The 18,806-nt window shown below is 37.0% G+C and overlaps 1 protein-coding gene across 1 annotated transcript in view; it reads left to right on the top strand.

Annotated features, from left to right (window-relative positions):
• The window catches only part of FGF10 (fibroblast growth factor 10), a 62,020-nt gene extending 47,677 nt beyond the window's left edge, over window positions 1-14,343 (top strand). The window contains exons 2-3 of the mRNA XM_069002127.1: window positions 7,831-7,934; window positions 11,231-14,343. Of these exons, the coding sequence (XP_068858228.1) occupies window positions 7,831-7,934; window positions 11,231-11,428 (302 nt within the window). The 3' untranslated portion in view covers window positions 11,429-14,343. The remainder of the gene's footprint in view (window positions 1-7,830; window positions 7,935-11,230) is intronic.
• The last annotated feature ends 4,463 nt before the right edge of the window (window positions 14,344-18,806 follow it).

The raw sequence follows: 18,806 nt of genomic DNA, 5'->3' as shown, positions 1-18,806 counted from the left end.
AAGGTCAGAGGCCTGCCTTTTATTCGATCATATCCAGGCTGGTTAAGAAAAAAATTTCTGGAGAAAAAAGCTACAAGGGACAAAAAAAAATAGGAATTTTAAGGAATTTTTAGATATAATGAAATACTGTTTGCATTCATTTTCTTAATATTGATTACCTGAACCATACAGCTGCCCTAATCTACACTTCTCAGATGTTCATTCTGTTCCCAGAGTCCTTATAAAGTTTTCTTGCAAAAGTGATTATTATGACCAAGTAACATTAGGAATATTTGTGGCATTGCAGAAGAAAACTGCTGAAAGTGTTGATGAGTAACTACCACCAAATGTAATTATGTGAAAAAGAATGATCATTATAGCTGTCCAGGGGTAATCTTTCATTATAAACATGTGGATCCCATATTTTAAAATACCATGGATTCCTTTTTCCTGTGTGAGGCAAAGACAGACATAAACCATTAGAACGAACAACTAATTGATGTTGTGGATTAGTGTGTTTGGCAACATTCTGATTTGCAGGGGAAACACTGAAACATCCTTTTTTTCCCAGAGAAACATAGCAGTAGAAGAATACTACTAGAAACTGTTCTTAGTCATGGTATTTTAAAGAGGAGCCTGTAGAATTTTGGGATTTTTTCTGTTTTACCCCATTACTAGGTCATGATGTCCATAGAGATTCAGGAGAGGATCCTACCTGCCACAGGCAGTATAATGCACACTACCAAGCTTTGTGACAGTTATGCAAGTAGTTATGCTTCTGTCTTCTGTCTCCTACCTTCCACAAGATGATAAGTGTTTGAGATGAGGAAATCACAGACCATATTTTTCCAGTCCTATTTTCTTTCACAAAGGGAAGTCAGGATCCATCATAAGGACAAATGAGGTCCAAAATGAAGCAAAACTGATGAAAGAGAACTGTTGTCCCACTTAGCTGTTGTTCTAGCAGCCTTAGCTAGAACAACAGCCACAGTATGTATCAGACAGTCTCAGTAGCAGACAACAAATTTGTCATTTGGATAAAGATTGTTGGTAGACACATTGCAGAGGACATCTGCAGCACAATGAGTTTCCTGACCCATGACATCTCTATAATGCCTCTTAAGAGTTTTTTTCATCTGTTTGTGCATACTCTGACCACTTTAGCACCAAGGCTCACTCCCATCTGCTTATACTTCTCAGTGTCTTAAATAGTGATTGGCTCCATTGAATTGTCATTTGCGCCCCATTTGCAAATATGTGTATTGTATCTGCTACCTAATTTCTGCCTATTAGTTCCTTTGCCATTACATTCCACCCAGCTAGAAGCTCCTCCCTTCCCAGGAGGGAAAGGAGAGATTGCCAGTGGTATACAGATACTTCTGTCAGTTGCCATGCATTTGGACTGTTTCTTCTGCAGTGCAGCTATGTGTTATCCCTCCCTAATCTGTTAGGATGGACGTTGAATGGAATAGCCTTACCTCTATTCAGTTTCTTCCAGTTAAAGTTATTCACTTCGAATCTTATACAAGTGGTGAAATGCAAGAGGTGAATATAATAATCATTAATGTGAAAGATAACTTGGGATTTCATGTAGGTTGAAATAGGCCGGTCCACACAGCCCTCGGAAAATTTACTGTGCTGTACTACTCACTTATAAGCTTTCCATTCTCCTGCATGTTTCTGTAGAGACATGGAAATTTAAGATTTGGCAGAAATCCTGAGTGCCTGGTCCTGTCTACAAAATGGAAACATACATGGACTGCCAAGTTTCGATTAGGATTTGGATTAGGATCCAAGTTTCCTTATAAACACATGAAGTAATCATTCCGCTCAAGTCAGTACCCACCGGGCCTTAGTTAGAACATTGGTCCAGTCTTGGGCACCTCACTTCAAAAAAATTAGCCAAATGGAAAGAGACCAAAAGGAGAGCGATAGGAGGTCTAGAATATATACTACTAAAACTGACTGAAAAAACTTGAGTTGTTTAGTCCTTAGGGTTTTAGGTTGATTTGTTTTCTATTGAGTTATTTCCAAGCCAGATCATTCCAATGATTTTGTTTATAGTGCTGTTCCACAAGCAGTTACATTTGAAGGGTTGGTGAACTTCAGCACAGAGGCAGGAAAAAGTATCAGGGGGAAGGGAGGGCTGAAACTCCTTAAGCCATCTTTGTCAAGAGATCTAATCAGATAACTACCACCCTGCATCTAATCATATGTACTATACTGTGGTGGTGGTTTGTTTTCCATTTTTTCTCTTGGCATCACTACTCTTCCTTGGTTAGTATGACCTGTCACTTACAGCTCCTCTGTCCCAAAAACAGATCAGATAATGTATTCCTACACTCTCCATGTCTAATCTAAAAGTTACCAAATGTTGCAGTGTTGGGGTCAAGCAGGCTGAGATGCTCAGACACCAACATTTTCCATCAACATTCACGCAGCTGTTTTCATGTCTTCCCATCTTCGCTCAAAAAGTTCAAGAAATCTGAGCTCTGATTAACAGAACTAGGTACAGTTGGCTCTACATGTAGCCATCCCATCTCAACATGAACGAAATTCATCTGAAGGAAGCAAACATGTTTATATTCCCTAGCACTTCGGCTAAATCTGATTACATGCTTGTGTGTTAGTGATGAAAGTGACAGACATGGTGTCCTTGAGGGAACATCTGAACTCGTCGTAACTGACAACATAGATGTGTCCTCAAAGTCACTTCCAGCATTTCCTTTGCTTCAGTTTAACCCATCTAGCTTTGGAAACTTAATAGAGGGAGTGGTGGTGTTTAGAACTGTCCTTTGAAGTTGCCTGTCTTCACTGACAAGAGGGAAAAATGTAGGCTAACTGTGATCTTGAATTAATTGTTTCTGTTACATGTCAGGATGTATACTAGCTAAATTGATTCCTGCCAGTTTTGTAGCTAAAGATAAACTCCCCCTTTGCTAACCAGCGGCTCTCACTATTGATCACTAAGAGGTTCTCTCTCATCCCAGGTGCCCGACTGCTGTCACCCTTCCATTTGCTTGGTCTACATAGAACCATCGGTGGAGTTTTCTGTGCTCTGCTCTGAAATTAAAGCCATAAAAGCAGTAGAAGATAAAAAGGGAATTGGTACAGACTGTGCAGATCTGGGAATGGGCTCTAACCATTAGTGTTTTATGTGATTTTTATGTACTGTGGAGATTTTTACATCTTATGCTGATACTATGCTGATGTAAGAAGGCTCAGAGGTTTTGTTACCATAATCTTTCAGAAGTTTGGATACATATCTCAGGCTTATCCAAATGCATTCTATGTGGGAACTGGACAAGAAAGTTCGTGGGGCATGAATATTTTGGCTATAGTTGATCTAAATATGACATATTAGCAGATAGCTTTGTGGTCTTTCAGTGCATTAACTTCTGATGTAGAGTAGGAACTATGGCAGTCTCAAAAATATTAAGCATTAGTAAAAACCACAGAACTAGTTTTAATTCCAATAAAGTTTTATTTTTAAATCAAAGCTTAGGTTATGATTCACTTTGGTTATTATTTGAGATTTCTGCCCATAATTGTGGCATTGTGAGTTGTGAGGTTTGGATCTTAGGCTTCCTTTCAAAGTCAAGCACAAAGTCTGCAAGATTGCCTTTTAGTGGAACTACTTTGGTTCACTGAAAAAGCTTTCAAAGGCAAGACTTGCTTGCCATCTTCAGTTTCCTAGGTTTGTTTTATCTATTAATCCATCATCTTCCTTTTTCTGTTATCACTAAATACAGATAAAATATAGGAGTATCAGTATAACTTGTCATTTAGGGATATTTTCAACTTGCTTTGCACAGGTGTAATTGTTGAAGCAGAGTGGAAACAGAGGCAGTGGCCTCAACACCTTAGCACTTCACTCTTCCATGACTACATCCAACAAATCTGTTTGCTTCAAAACACCATTTTTCAAGCCACCTTCTAAGAACAGCTTTTTGAACTACCATGTCTTCAGTGTTACTCCTGAACACCAATTTGTTTTGACTCAAGCCAGTGGCAGTCAAAAGCACTCCTTCAGAGAAACTCCCAATAGGGCACAAAAGCCAAAGTTTTGAAAAGTCATTTTAGCCTCACCTGCAGTGGCACCAAGCCCTGTCTTGTCCAGTTACCTACCAAGAGCTGCAGCTTCCTCCGTGAGCCCAGCAGCTTCTTGTCACCATTTGGGAAACCAAAAAGTTTCAGAAGCTGTCAGTCATTATCACTTTCTAGCCAGCTGAACTCACTCATCATCTGCAATATTTTTGCAAACAGAAGAAAACACAAAGGCAGGAGGGACTATTTGTGGATTGTTGCATATACATGATAATCTCTGAAATGTGTAGGAAGATGCAAGGTGGTCCCGTCCTTCTATGTTGAGAGGACTGCAACTAGTGTTGGAGATGTTTTAAATGTGTTTATAAGAACTCCTTAAACAAATGACACAACTACAGAAAAATGATCACTGTCTCACACTGCAAAGAAGTTGAACTTGGTCCCAGAATCAAGTGTTTCTTGTTGCAGAGTATGTTTGCATCCATTGCACTATTGCCTTGACAATAGATCTGATATTCTGTCAAATTGTCTTTCCTAAGAATTGCTTGACATAATTTCACCCAGTTTCTAGGATATTTTTTAATTTTTTGGCTTCATATTATCAGCCTTTTTATAAAATATAAGATATTTTTGATTAATATGCCTAATCATGTAAGTGCAATTTTCACTCGTATTTTTTACAGTCCCTCTGTGCAAAGCAAGAAGACAAACAGGTTTCTGTTGCCTCGTAATATGTATAATGATCACTTTTATAAACTATAAAAATACAGTTTATTTAAGTTAAATACGTTTGGGTTCTATTGGGAATATGTTTAAAGCCTTCAGGACCTGTAAAGAGAGTACATGCATAGCTACAGGGCACATCTCAAGTTGATATTTGAAATCTTTCTAATTATAATGATTTGGAAATGGTTTCAGTATTGAAAGCTATACTTTTACAGTGGATGTGGTCAATGGGGATTAGTTGTAATTGTTGAAGTTTACAGAGTTATGGCTGTAAAATGATAATGTGCCATCTGGTTTAAAACCATAATAGAGGCTAGAGAGTTTTGGTTTTTGTAATTAATTTGTTTTCATTTCCAAGTTCCTAAGAAGCATGAAACCAGAATAAATAACTCCTAAGACTTTTACCCCAATATCAATATTTTTTTTGTGCTGCTTTTTATCAAGAATACTTACAAGTCACATTATATCATAGAAATTATTTACTTTACACATCTTCTTAGAGTAAAGTCTTAAGGCATGGAGATACCTAAGCTCAAGCAACGGTATAAAATCAGATACAAGAAGCATGCAAGGAAGCATGTTGAAATGCCTTTTTTGTTTCAGTCTTAGAGAAAAAAAAAAAAAGAGCTCCAAAGAAAAGTTAGCATTGATGGGAATAGAATTAGAAATTTAAAAAAAAAAAAAAAAGGGGAAGGGAAAAGGGGAAAACACTGTAGTTTTAAGCTTCATATTGTATGTTTCAATTTCCTTTTTTAATATATTCCTGCTGAATTTAATAGTGCTTCAAGAATAATCAAATGTGTATTTTTGCCCTTACATCAAATGCATTTTACTTATTTTTATTCAAATTCAATGGTTTCCAAGTTCTAGAAAGTTCCTAGGTCTTCTTGCAGATTCATATCAGATGAGTAGATGTTCTCCTGCCGACCTTTGAAATTTGTCTACATCACTGAAACCAATGAAAGATTCCTATTGCCTTCAAAAGACTTCTATCAAATTAGAGCTTCTCCTGGGAAAATCTATAAATAATGCAGAATAATTTTCAATCTAGACAGAAATCTAGATTATAACTGTGCTTGTAAATAGCAGGTAACTCCAGTGAAGTCTTAGGGGACTACAGAAAGTCACAAAATATCAAATTAGGTCCCTATGACCCACGGGTTAACAAATCAGGATTAAATTCATTTGAAAGAAAAACATCCATTAAAATTTCCACTTCCCCCAAAAGAAGTACTGTGGAGGATAGAATACGAAAAATTTTCAATGAAAATTACACATTTTTCAACTTTCAAGTACACAGAACACACTCAGTGAGAATAACTCCAGGATCACTGGTGATGATAATATCAACCTTATTTGGAAGCATTCTGCTATATTTGGCTACAACTAAATAGCTTAACTAGGTATAATCAGGCTAGTTGTGGAAGATACAATGTAAATGTAGTAACATTTCTCTTCGTGACCTCCTTACAGTTGCTCCAACAGGAATATAATGAATTGTGAGATTGCAAACAAACTTTACCAGAAAAACCAGACTATATTTTCATTAATTTTAGGAATACATGTGTTACTTTTATTTAAATATTTTACTGAAAAGCAGTGATGTCCATCATTCAAGTGGAAGACACTTAAAATGGGTTAATTATGTAAAAGTTTCTTATTTTAGCAGTGTTTTCCTTCAGCTGTTAGTGAAATAGTTAATTGAAATAGTCTAAAATGTTATTGTTACAAGGATTGTATGCCAAAATCTATATCAGTTTAGTGCCTCTCAACATAAAAAATTATAATGGCATGTGTTATGCCAGTATTATTTTTGTTTCTTTGTTTGTGGTTTGGTTTGGTTTGGTTTTTTGTCTTGTTACTGCTGTTAGAAATGGACCCAGACAGTTCAGGCTACTGCAATGCAATTCTGTAGAAAGAATTAACTGAATTCTTCTTTTTGGCACGGAAAATACAAAAAAAAGAGTGTCACTCATGGTGTTGTAGCACTTGCCCTCTAATGTTTGCCATCCACAAGTTAGTCCACTTAACTCTGTTTGATTTTGAGCACAATTATTTTAGCAGATGTCACTTGGGAGAGCTGCTCAGTTCTCTATAACAGTGCTGGCTCAGAAGATCAAGAAGGCAACTTTGGCTTTTCTTTGCTGTGAAAATGAGCAACATTTTAAGAATAATATAAAGATAACAGACCTTGGCAGGTATGGACTCACTGATATGCCTCTATCAATGGCATGACCCTGGTATATGTAAGCTATCACAACCTAAATAAGGAGGGCAGTTTTGCCCCTCCTGTAATTTCCCTGTTGGTACACCCTTCATGTACCACACTGAGTTAGCTGGGCTATTAATCCAACTGTTAGTACATAAATGTCAGGAGAACAGGAGAAATGTTGGAGCCAGGCATGCGGTCTCCTGCTCCCAAATCAGTATGCTCCTGGGCAGAAAACAGAGGTGAAAAGATGTATTTCCCATTACTGGTCCTTTGAACCATCCAGTGTCCCAGGAAGAATCTGTTTTAAAGGCGGAAAAAAAATCATATTTATTACAAACAGAAGAAAATGTTTCTGATATCTGGAAGACAAAGATAGTGTGGCCATTACTGTTGGTCTTATTATTTCCCACATTGTCAACACACTTGCCAAAAGTGAATTTATCAGCTGAGTGCAACCAAGATATTTAGTTTATCTAAATGTCCTAGAAGGAATAAATTGTTTACCAAAGGTTTTGAAGATTGGGGAAAATCTAATATTCTATTGACATATGCTATGTATTTAATTTGATGCTGTGGTTTCAATGTCTCTTCTGATAAATTTTAGTAAAATCTCTGCTAAGAAGAATGGAGTTGTTTCAGTATCTGTGGGGTTTAAAATGCAGGGCTAGCAAAAGAAACATGTTAATTGAAAAAATATTTGTGTATATTCTTGCAGTGCTTCAAAGAATACTTTTGCTGAAATTTTTGGTCAGTTGGTGCTCAATATTACAAGTTTAATTAATTTAATTTTTACAGGTTTATTATCTTTTCCACAGTGAGAAAATCCTGTAACAAAGTGATTAAATAGCTCAATTTTTATTTTTTAGGCATATTGGAGATAACATCTGTAGAAATTGGTGTTGTGGCAGTTAAGTCTGTTAAGAGCAACTACTATTTAGCCATGAACAAAAAAGGAAAAGTCTACGGCTCTGTAAGTACCTTTTTACATTCCAAATGGATTTCAGTAGTCAGCACAGTTCCCTGTCTTGCCTATTGAAAACACTGCTTGTCTGTGTATTGCTACTAATTAGAGATGAAATGAGCTGTTCATCAAAATTTCATCCTCTGATAAACCAGGATCACCCCACTGCACAAGCTTCCTGTTGTTTGCTAAGCTCATGTCAAACCAACACAGCTGCTGGGATTTAGCATGCTTACTGCCTCAGTCACACTGCTTATTAAGGAGTGTTCAGCAGAGAGAGTCCTACAAAATGTAATATTTAAGGCTTGTTTTCCCTGTTTTTTCTACAGTGCAGTCACACTGAGCAGTAATTCAAGGGTGGGGGGAAGGGGATAAAGTGTACCTGAAATCGCGGAAAGTTGAGCTGATGGAGTAAACACACCAAGTCATAAGATTAAAACCCTGAAGAAGATTCCTAGAGTAGAAGGTTTTAAATTGACTATATTGGTAAGTGAGTAAGATTATGGACAGTACAGAGAGATATGACCTTAAATATCAGTGGATAAGCTTTGTCTGAGCAGAATTCAGGTAACCTTTGAAAGTTGTCCATATATACTTTATTTGTATTTGTGTAAGTTTGAGGTTATTGATACTTTCAGGGGGAAAAACAATCCAAACACCAAAACACAAAAGTAATCAACCAAACAAAAACAAAGCAACCTGAGAAAACTCGTAACTATCCAAATATTTTTAATGGAAAGCAATATGATGTATAAATCCTTAAACTAAACTCAAATATATCCTCACACATTCCCATGATTACACAAACACCATATTGTTCTGGTATTACATCTGGTTGGGTTTGCAATTTTGCAATATTGTGCCCATTCCTGGAAAGGTTATGAACCAATCTGCAGGTTGCTTAATGCTGAGATCATCCATATGTTTTATACAAAGAAGGTTGCAGGTAGGAACTGGGTTTATTGTTGAGCAATGTAGCTAGGCCTCCTATTTCTGCTGAAAACAATGAAGTTATGATAATCTCAAGTGAGACTCAAGGGCTTCCAATCATTTGGCCCTCTTTTTTAAGGAAACACTTCTACAGGGTTTGTTTAGTTCATACAAACTATGTAAACTGTCCTCCCCCATCACTCCTGGTTCAACAACATACTTCTGATTTTCTAAACTCTGTGACAGTGTCAAAGAATCACATTAAGGAAACACCAGAACAAAGAAATTTTTCTTAAACTCCTGTAAATGTAGATTTTAATTTTTAGATTTACACTGGTCAGAAATACAGGATGATCAGTGCTTACTGAGAGATAAGGCTGTGTACAGTTACTCAGTACAGTCATTGGTTATGGGTGTGCTTCTGTTCATAGGTGAAGGTTTTAACATAAATCACCATTTTCAATTCACACATCTCAGTTTACAGTGTGCATCATTTGTGATTGTCCATCCCAAAGCCCAAGACAGGTTTTCCTACCTGAGTTGTTGCCTTGTTTGTTGTTGCCTTGGCTGTGTCCCAAAACTATATACATGTACAAAAGATGTCAAAGCAGCTTTCAAGTACCATACATGGAAACTGCTGCCATAGGATTCAGTAATTCATACTGTATTAGAAATAGTGTTGACAGGAAGATACGAATGCGGGAAACCTTTTTTTTAATTCCAGCTGAGATAATTTTTCAATATTCACATCATAAAATCACAACATAATGATTTATCAAAACCTATTCCATAATACTTTAGCGATTTCAAGAATGCTTCTGTTATTATTTTTCCCATAATCCCAGGATTTGCAGTTAGCCTCATATTACTACAGTGTGGCAGCTTGCAGATGGATATGAATACCAGAACCAATATAAATTGTAAAAACACCCTTGAGCACATGCACAATAGACACTGGTGCAGGCGTATGCTGAAATTTGTTTGAAATGAGCAAAGCAGTCCTGTGTAGCATTCAGACCCCTGCCAGTAAGACTTCTTAAGCACATCACAACATCATCTTTTCTCTATTATCTAAGAATGGAAGTAAAAGTTGGATTTGAGAACAATTCTGCATCTGGGAAAACAAGTAAAGCCACTTCTATGTTAATCAAATACCTTTCCATTTGACTGATTTCAGTAAAAATGAGGGAAAGAAGACTTACTATTAGGTTTCTTTAACAAAATAAACTTCTTTAATCTACTTTAACAAATTGGCAGATAGGAGAAGTTACTATGGTGTAGAACTGTGATTGATAAGCACCTGCTTTTTTAATATCCTGATGCCAGAGGTGACATATTACAGAAAATAACTGGTAAATTATCTATATATAGCTTTTTGAGGCAATGTCAATAGTGGTTTGGTAAAGAGTCTTGCCTTGATAATGTTTTCCTTACTGACCACTGTTCAAATAACTACCAATCATAAAATCAAAGAGCATTTTAATTTAATTACGTTTTAAACACTGCACTTTTAAAAGCCTTCTAAATTGAATATGAGTAGTTTGTTAAAATTGGATGGGTTTTTATGTAGGAATTACTTGCTTATGAAAAGAAGTATTCTTCACTTCAGTATAGAAAAGTGTACCTGTGTAAAAGTACATTTAACAGTGTAGAAAAAAAGTAGTCTCCCCTACATGCTTCCACAGGCTTGTATTTTTTATTCCTTCTAACAGCCTGATGACTGGTTCTCCTTTAAAAATAGAAAACCTTAATCCCTGGTACTGTACACAAAATTACTTCCAACGTTGTTTAGTCAATAAGACATAAGGTCATATATGATTCCTTTTTAGGCTAAGCCTCTCTTCAGGTCAGCTGAGTGAATAGGCCTCACATCAATTGTGATAGCAGCATAACAGTGATTTGCACCTATCCAACAAAAGCCCTTTTTCATGTCCCATGTGGTCTAAAGATTCTTACTTTAAATAAGAAATAGATCTATTCCACACATACTTGTTTAACATATGGTATCAATAATCTCATTCAAGATATTTAAGAGTTGTATTTGTTAGAACTGAAATGTGATTAATGATTCCAAGATTGCTTCCTCATACTCTTGAGTTTATGACCGAGAATTTGATTTAATATTGTTGCCATATTCCACGCTGCTATATCTATGCATTGAATAATTAATTATATCTTTTGTTATTGCAGTTTAAGTGATGTTGCTTTATATGCTGTGGACACAGTGAAACTTTCATTTAAATATACTGTAGAATCCTAAAAGAGTGTCACATAGAGAACACTACAACTTTTGAAACATTTTTAAAAAGTATTTGCCTTCAGTGTGCTGAAATACTATGTTCTCAATTTGTGGGTTTTTTTTCTTCTTTTAACAGAAGGAGTTTAATAGCGATTGCAAATTGAAGGAAAGAATAGAAGAAAATGGATATAACACATACGCATCCTTAAATTGGAAGCACAATGGAAGGCAAATGTTTGTGGCCCTGAATGGGAGGGGAACCACAAAGAGAGGACAGAAAACAAGGAGGAAAAACACTTCAGCTCACTTTCTTCCTATGGTAGTCATGTCATAGATGAACGAACTTATTTTTTTGATGCAGTTGAACCAAAGGCTGTTATGTCAAGAATATTTGGTAATTCTCTTAAAAGGTAGACTCAGAGAAGTAGCACAGACATCTGCATGTTTGAGATGAGAGCAGGGGAAGCCTTTGAAGGTTTTGTACTTATTGCTGGCACATGAAATACCTTTATTTAGTTCGTTGTTGTATCTTATAATCAAAATGCAAGCTGGATCAAAGGGGATGGAATTTATTGCCAGTGTGATTTTTTTTTTTTTTTTTTTTTTTAAGTCACTGCAGCAGACCTTGATGGACATAAGACAATCTGTTGCGTGATCTTCATGGGGAATGCTATTTATGGAATACTAACTCATATCAAAGTCCTTAATTGCTCATTCAAGCCTGATGATTCAATGAACAGTTAGACACACAAGCATTTACTGGAAGCACTTGGGTCATATGCACAAATAATGACATTTCTGGAGAAGCCTTGTGGACGAATGGATAGGATATGCAAAGTAGTGTGTAACTGTTCTAACAAAATGAATAGTATGGTTTGCTTGTATGTCCTAAAATCATTTCTTTTTATTTCTCTCTAAGTTATTTATTTAATAGGATGTTAAATATCTTTTTTATTTGAAATGTTTCCTCATTTGCTTCTTTCTTATTTTCCCTTTTTCTCAGTACTTCACACAGAGTTTGATAGATTAAAATGTCAAAACCTCAGAAGTACTCAGAGAATAGGTATTGGACAAGGCTTTAAAGGCAGAATTTAGAGTGTATAATCCATTTTTTTCCTGAACTGTCTTGCACTTAAGCAAAAGACCAAACAAGCAGTGCTTGGGTTTATGGTATTGGGTATCTTTATATTGGAGAAATATTTGTACTTATCAGCACTCAAGAACAAACTTCCAGAAATACTTTGTTCAAAGGGTCTTTCTGCTATTTTGAAATTGAGAGAAGGGGCCACATCTGTACTTGGGTGCCAATGCATCTGTGTATATTCATCTGACTTTGATTTCAGTTTGGAGCTAGGATCTAACACACTGCTATCAGTGTGATATTCTGCAGCACATGTTGGGCTGGAACCCTGATGTGGACAGCCCTGTTAAAATCACTGAGATTGCAAGTGGTAAAATAAAACTCTAGTGTGTAATTCCTAAGTGTAACATTGGCCTCTGAAAGGTAAGCAAGAAGGCAGCACAGTCCTGCACTCCTTATTCAATTAATACTCTCATTCAACCCATTTGCCATTGGTACCCAACTTGTAGAATCACAGGCATATAATGAGAGCAATATCTAAGGGCTGCAAGACAGGAGATCCAAAATCATGCTCGTACATTTTTCAGAGATTATTACTCACGTGTATATTATATATGAGAGCCAACTGAAAAGCTGTGCTGGTTTCCAGCTTTAGCATGCCTTTCATAACCATCACAGTAACTGAAGGCTCAAAATACATAATATCCAGCACATTTTTATGAAGTGTTACTCGTCCCATGGCTTAACTTGAACAACTGCAGTATAATAAAGTTAAGCATAATATGAAGTCTGTTCAATTAAAGGTACATAAGGTTTGTTTTATATTTTGCTTTACTCAGTAATTTTAGAGAGCTCTGGATAGCTCACCAGTGTAACCATATTGAGATTCATTTTGTTAGAGCAGGTAAATAGAAAACAATACATCAAACAATTTGTACCACTGTCTTCACATTGTATTCCACTAAATAAATAAGCCTTTGCAGTGTCTTTAGTAAGAAACAAAAGTAGTGTAATATTATTTTGTTCTAAATACTTTAACTGATAACTATAAGATTATATTGATGCTGCAGTTTATCTTCAATATTTCTTGTTGTGAAAAAGTTGGTTTTATTTTTATTGTTTGGAGACTGTATTTTGGTACAAAGGAGAGCCTTGCTTAATGTGTCTTTTTGAGAATGTTTAACCTCTATAAAGGCTGGTGTTGTTGGAATCTTCTATAACTTATTTAAGTCAATGTTTAACCAGCACTTCAATCTTAATCTGTTATTTAAATATTAGCTGTTTTTTTTAAAAAAAGCAAAAAAAAAAAGCTTTCCCATAAAATACAGAATGGTCAGATTATATTTCCTGTCCTTACATAAAGTCAGCTGTTTTAAAACTAGGAATTCATTGAGAGACAAGATATTTTTAGTTGATAGCTGATGTATTTCATGGTACTTTATTTCCAGTTTTCTTCTTCACAAATGACATTTTTCTAGAAAGAGAAATAAGAATTTCAGATTCTAAATGTAATTGCAGCTCACAGCAAAATTTAACTACCATGATAAAAGCGAGTTTCTGTTGTTTAAATTTGTAATCAGTAATTAAAACTGACAAGACATAATGGACCACCCATACTGAACATTCAGTATGAGTTTGGATGAATGCAGTATTGAATGACCACTTAAAGAACATTTAGGGTACAAATGAAATTCTCTTCTTACAGAATTACCTAGATGACTTGGTCAGGGGAGAATTATGCATAAATATTATCATAGTACTCAAAACACCATGCTGCTCAAATGACAAGATCAGGAAATATCACTTTCCCAAAGTGAGCCAGGAGCCATTTGTGACATGAGTAGTGGTTTCTGAAAACTCACGAAAATAAAAAACCCTTGAAGGAATCAATGATTCCTGTGTGTTTGGTATACTGTAACACCCACTGTAGTGGGAGCAAACTGCAGATATTAGAGTATCCCAGATCCTCAACCATAAGCTCTGTTTTCTGTCACCCTGGGCATAAGAGTCTCCTGAGTAAAAGGAAAACAGGGGGAGGGGTTTAGAAAATAAAAGGGATACCAAAATCACTGAGCAACAATGTATAGTATGTTATATTTAAATAAAAATAATAAAATGTGGGGATTAGAGAATAAAAGTATTGTCTTTGTTTTATTAACCTGAAATTGTACTGCACAATAAAAATAAAAAAGATCTGTTGTACTATGGGCTGTGATTTCATGCTGTATACCCCCCAAACAAATATCATTTGAACATTTCCAACTATTTTTAATACTTTGTATGTGTGAGGCCACTGTCTCCACACTAATAACAACCAAATGCTTCAGATTCTTCCTATATTTGAATCCATCTAGTTTTATACAGTGGAATAAAGCAATGAATTCAGAGGAGGCATGTTTGATGAAAGACTGAACGGGTTTAGGAAGAAGAGCATGTACTAATATTTTTAAAGTAAACTTCAGATATGGAAAAGTAGTTACATTTTGTGTAAGAGTTCATTCAAGACATTTCAGGTTATGACATTCACTATCGGTTAGCAAGCTTTAGAAGTAGGAGCACAACTTTGTAGTTCATGCCCCTCCTGAAACTGGTTGTCTCTATTCGCGCAAACAGTAACTGTTTCAAGGAGTCATCTTGAAACTAATGTGTGAAAACAACCTTCTTTTGAAGTACCGTTATTTACTGCATTAAGTTAGGCTGTGGGACTGAGTTAATCTTCCTGATTTCCTATTAAAGTGGAGAAAGAAAAGTGTAACACGTAACAAACACTTTCTGCTCCAGCTAGTCGATGTGTCAATACTAATGGTATTTTTCAGAAAAAGATCCTAGACTGAAACAATTTCAGTGCAACTTCAAGTAATGATGCAAAGCAAAGTTGTTTCCATGGCATTGTTAGCAAAATATAGAATAGGAAAAATTAATTAGTTTTCAACCTGTAAATTATGATTTACAGTTATACCTCCCAAACTTTTTGAATCTCATGTTTAGCTATATGGAAGCTTTCTTGGAATAAGTTTAGGACTTTCTAGTGAAGCACAGTGCATCTCATACCTGATTGATGTATTTTCACTCATTAATCCCAGAAAAAAAAGTTATATATCCTTTCTCCTCTACAACGTTTTATAAAATAATGCTCCTGCAAAAGACAAAATAAACAAATCATGACTAAACCTCAAGTAACTGATAAGGGAGTAGTGATTTCTGAGTTACTGCAGTACAAATGAAGAGAGTTTCCACTCCTGAAATTCATCAGCAGGACTTCTAGTGATGCCACTGTATGCTATTTTGTTAAAGCAGAATAGAATCATAGAATGTTAAGGGTTGGAATGGACTGTAAAGATCATTTAGTGCCAACCACCCCTGCTATGGGCAGGAACACTAGACCAGGCTGCCCAAAGCTTTATCCAGCCTGGCCTTGAACACTTCCACTACTGGGGCAATCCACAATCTCTCTGGGCAACCTGTTCCATCACATTCATAGTGAAGAACTTTTTCCATACGTCTAACCTAAATTTTCCCTCTTTCAGTTTGTATACCCATTGTTCCTTGCCCTATCACTGTAGTTCATGATGTCAAAGAGTCCTTCTCCAGCTTCCCTGTAGTCCCCCTTCAGATACTGTCAGGTTGCTATGAGGTCTCCACACAACCTTCTCATCTCCAGGCTGAACAGCCCCAACTTTCTCAGCCCATCTTTTTACGGGAGGTGCTCCAGTCCTGTTGTCAGCTTTGTGACCTCCTCTGGACTTGCTGCAGCAGTTCCATGTCACTCTTATGCTGGGGACACCAGGGCTGGACACAGTGCTCCAGGTGGGGTCTCACCAGACCAGAGCAGAGGAGCAGAATCCCCTCCCTTGACCTGCTGGCCTCATTCCTTTGGATGCAGCCCAACATTCCATTGGCTTTGTGGGCTGTGACTGCACATTGCTGGGTCATTCAGTGAGCAGAATGAAAAGTTAGTATCTCTGCTCCATTGTTTACATGATGCCCAGAAAATTTTTATACTTTCCTTCATTAGAAATACTCTTGAAGTTTCACTTGCCCGTGTTTTCAAAAATGTGCATCACCCTTTCACTGCTATGTGCAGTTTATTTCCTGTCCAGTTATGGTCATTTCCTATGATTTCTTCCTTTTTTTACATGTAACAGCAACACTCCTAAATAGTTCACTGAGGGAACTTACACTACTGATGTCTGCAGTACATTGTCATTAATATCACAAACAGAAGACTCTCATTTTTGGTTCTATGTAGAACATGACATAGAGAGCCTGTGACCTTGTAGTGTTTTGATAACCCTTTTCTCCCCTGAAACTTCACATACACTTACTAGTAAACATACAAATTAGGCTCAAAAGTTAAGTATGCATTGAGGATAACTTGGTAATTTTAACAGCCACTATGCACAAGATACATTGCAAATGAAAATATATTTTCCACCTTCCTTCCTTTTCCATGGCTCTCTCAAGGAAAAGATATGACATCATTAGTATTATTATAGTTGTTGTCGTTATTATTATTACTACTACTACTACTACAGTCTTTGTTGTTCTTACTAATTGGTAGCCAATACATGACCTGTTTTGGTCTTTGACTGAATCTTGCTTCAGTGATGAAATAGGATAGAGATATCAGCGGTCTTGTAAAAGAAGGATCAGTCTCTTTCTCTTCCTTATGGTCAGCCAATTCAACTTACTGAGTGCTACTGATGTAGCATGCAGTTTGTGCTCACTTAAATATAACTTAAGCTGTATGATTCCAGCGTTGGAAGAAGAGATATGGCTCTGTTTATCATGTTAAATGAGTACTGTATCCCTTGCCTGACGGAGACGGATAAGATTTAATCCATTTATTTATTTAACTGATGCTTCTTAAATGCTATGAAGTGAACGATACAGTGCGAGAGAAAAGTCTTGCTGATAGCCATAATTATTACATTTCTGTGGTAATTGGGAGATGCAGTGGGAAGGTACAGTGTCAGAATTGTTAAAGTGCTTTAATACAAAATCCTGCGGCAAGGTTCAGCCTATATTCACACTGAAAGCCAAGTTGCAGATGAATGCCTGGGTGTTGAGATTGAGGAATACAGAAGCTCTGATTGGCCCTGTACTCCCCTGACTGCTCTAATGTCTTAACCATTCTCCACATCAAAGTCACAACAAACTTGAATCTGATTACATGTACAGATGTAGAATGTGAAGGCAATTCTACTTACAGTCAGAAAGTGGCAGCGACCAAGTTTAAGTGACCTGCAGCAATCTTTTGTTTCTTTCCCCCTCATTCTGTAACATTTAACATTTTCCTTGGACTTTTGTCAGAGGCCTGACACACAGTTTTCCTCATTGCAGATGAAATGCAATACAGCATGAGGTTTCTAATATGTCCTATGTGTACCAACTAAGGATGAAAACTGACATGAAAAACAGCAAATTAAAACCCTCAGGTAGAATCTTGCAAACAAGCTATTGCTGAAAACTGCCTGTGACACACAGGACTGAATGTAAAAGCAGACCAGTCCTCACCACTCATGTGACAGGCATTATGCTTGGTGTTAAGACTTGCTTGTATTAGATTTTCCTCAAACTTTTCATCTATTTTGTTATGAAGGATGTCAGTAAGATTCAGACAGTCATATGAGCTTGTCCAGGGAGGATGTTTAATACTAGACACAAGGTTTTGGCACAAGAAGTACTTGAGCTTCTTAGTGCTGGACTTTGGAAGTGTACATTAAGGAAATACCATAAAATTTCTCCATTCTTCTGCTAACCCCTCCAGCTATAATTCTGTGCTCACTGTTGGGGACAAAGCATTTTAAAAGCAAATTTTTTTGTCTCTGAACTAACGAGACATGGATTTGACAGATGGTCTGCTCAGCAGAAAAAAAATTGTGGGATGGTTGCACTCAAAGGGCTGTGGAGAGCAGTTGTCCATATTGGGACTGCCACGTTTTGACTCCTCTGTCAGCAACATGGACAGAGGGATTGAGGACACCCTCAGCAAGTTTGCTGGTGACACTGAGCTGTGTGGGGTGGTTGACACAGGGGAGGGAAGGAGTGCCATCCACAGAGACCTGGACAGGCCTGAGAGATGGGACTATGCAAACCTCATGGAGTTCAGCAAGGCCAAGTGCAAGGTCCTTCACCTGGGTCAGGGCAATTCCAAGCACAAGTACAGACTGGGCAGAGAATGGATCAAGACAAGCCCAGGAGAAAAAGTCTTGGGCATGTTTGTGATCAAAAAGCTTAACATGACAGGACAATGCCTGCTTGCGACCCAGAAAGCCAACCACATCCTGAGTTTTATCAAGAATCCTGACCAGCAGGTCAAGGGAGGTGATTGTCCCCATTTACACTGCTCTCATGAGACACCACCTGGAGTACTCTGTCCAGCTCTGGGGTCCAAAACACAAGAAATATGTGGTTCTGCTGAAACAAATCCAGAGGATAGCCACTAAGCTGATCACAAAAATGAAACACCTCTACTGTTAAGACAGGATGAGAGATCTGGGGTTGTTCTTCCTGGAGGACACTCCAGGGAGACCTCATTGCTGCCTTCCAGTACCTGAAGGGGGCTTACTAGAAGGCTGGAGAGGGACATTTCACAAGGGGGAATTGTGAAAAGTTGAATTAAGTTGAA

Source organism: Aphelocoma coerulescens, assembly GCF_041296385.1.
Source record: "Aphelocoma coerulescens isolate FSJ_1873_10779 chromosome Z unlocalized genomic scaffold, UR_Acoe_1.0 ChrZ, whole genome shotgun sequence".
Taxonomy (NCBI): domain Eukaryota; kingdom Metazoa; phylum Chordata; class Aves; order Passeriformes; family Corvidae; genus Aphelocoma; species Aphelocoma coerulescens.
The sequence above is the reverse complement of the archived record's forward strand: the minus strand, read 5'-3'. Positions and strand labels throughout refer to the sequence as shown.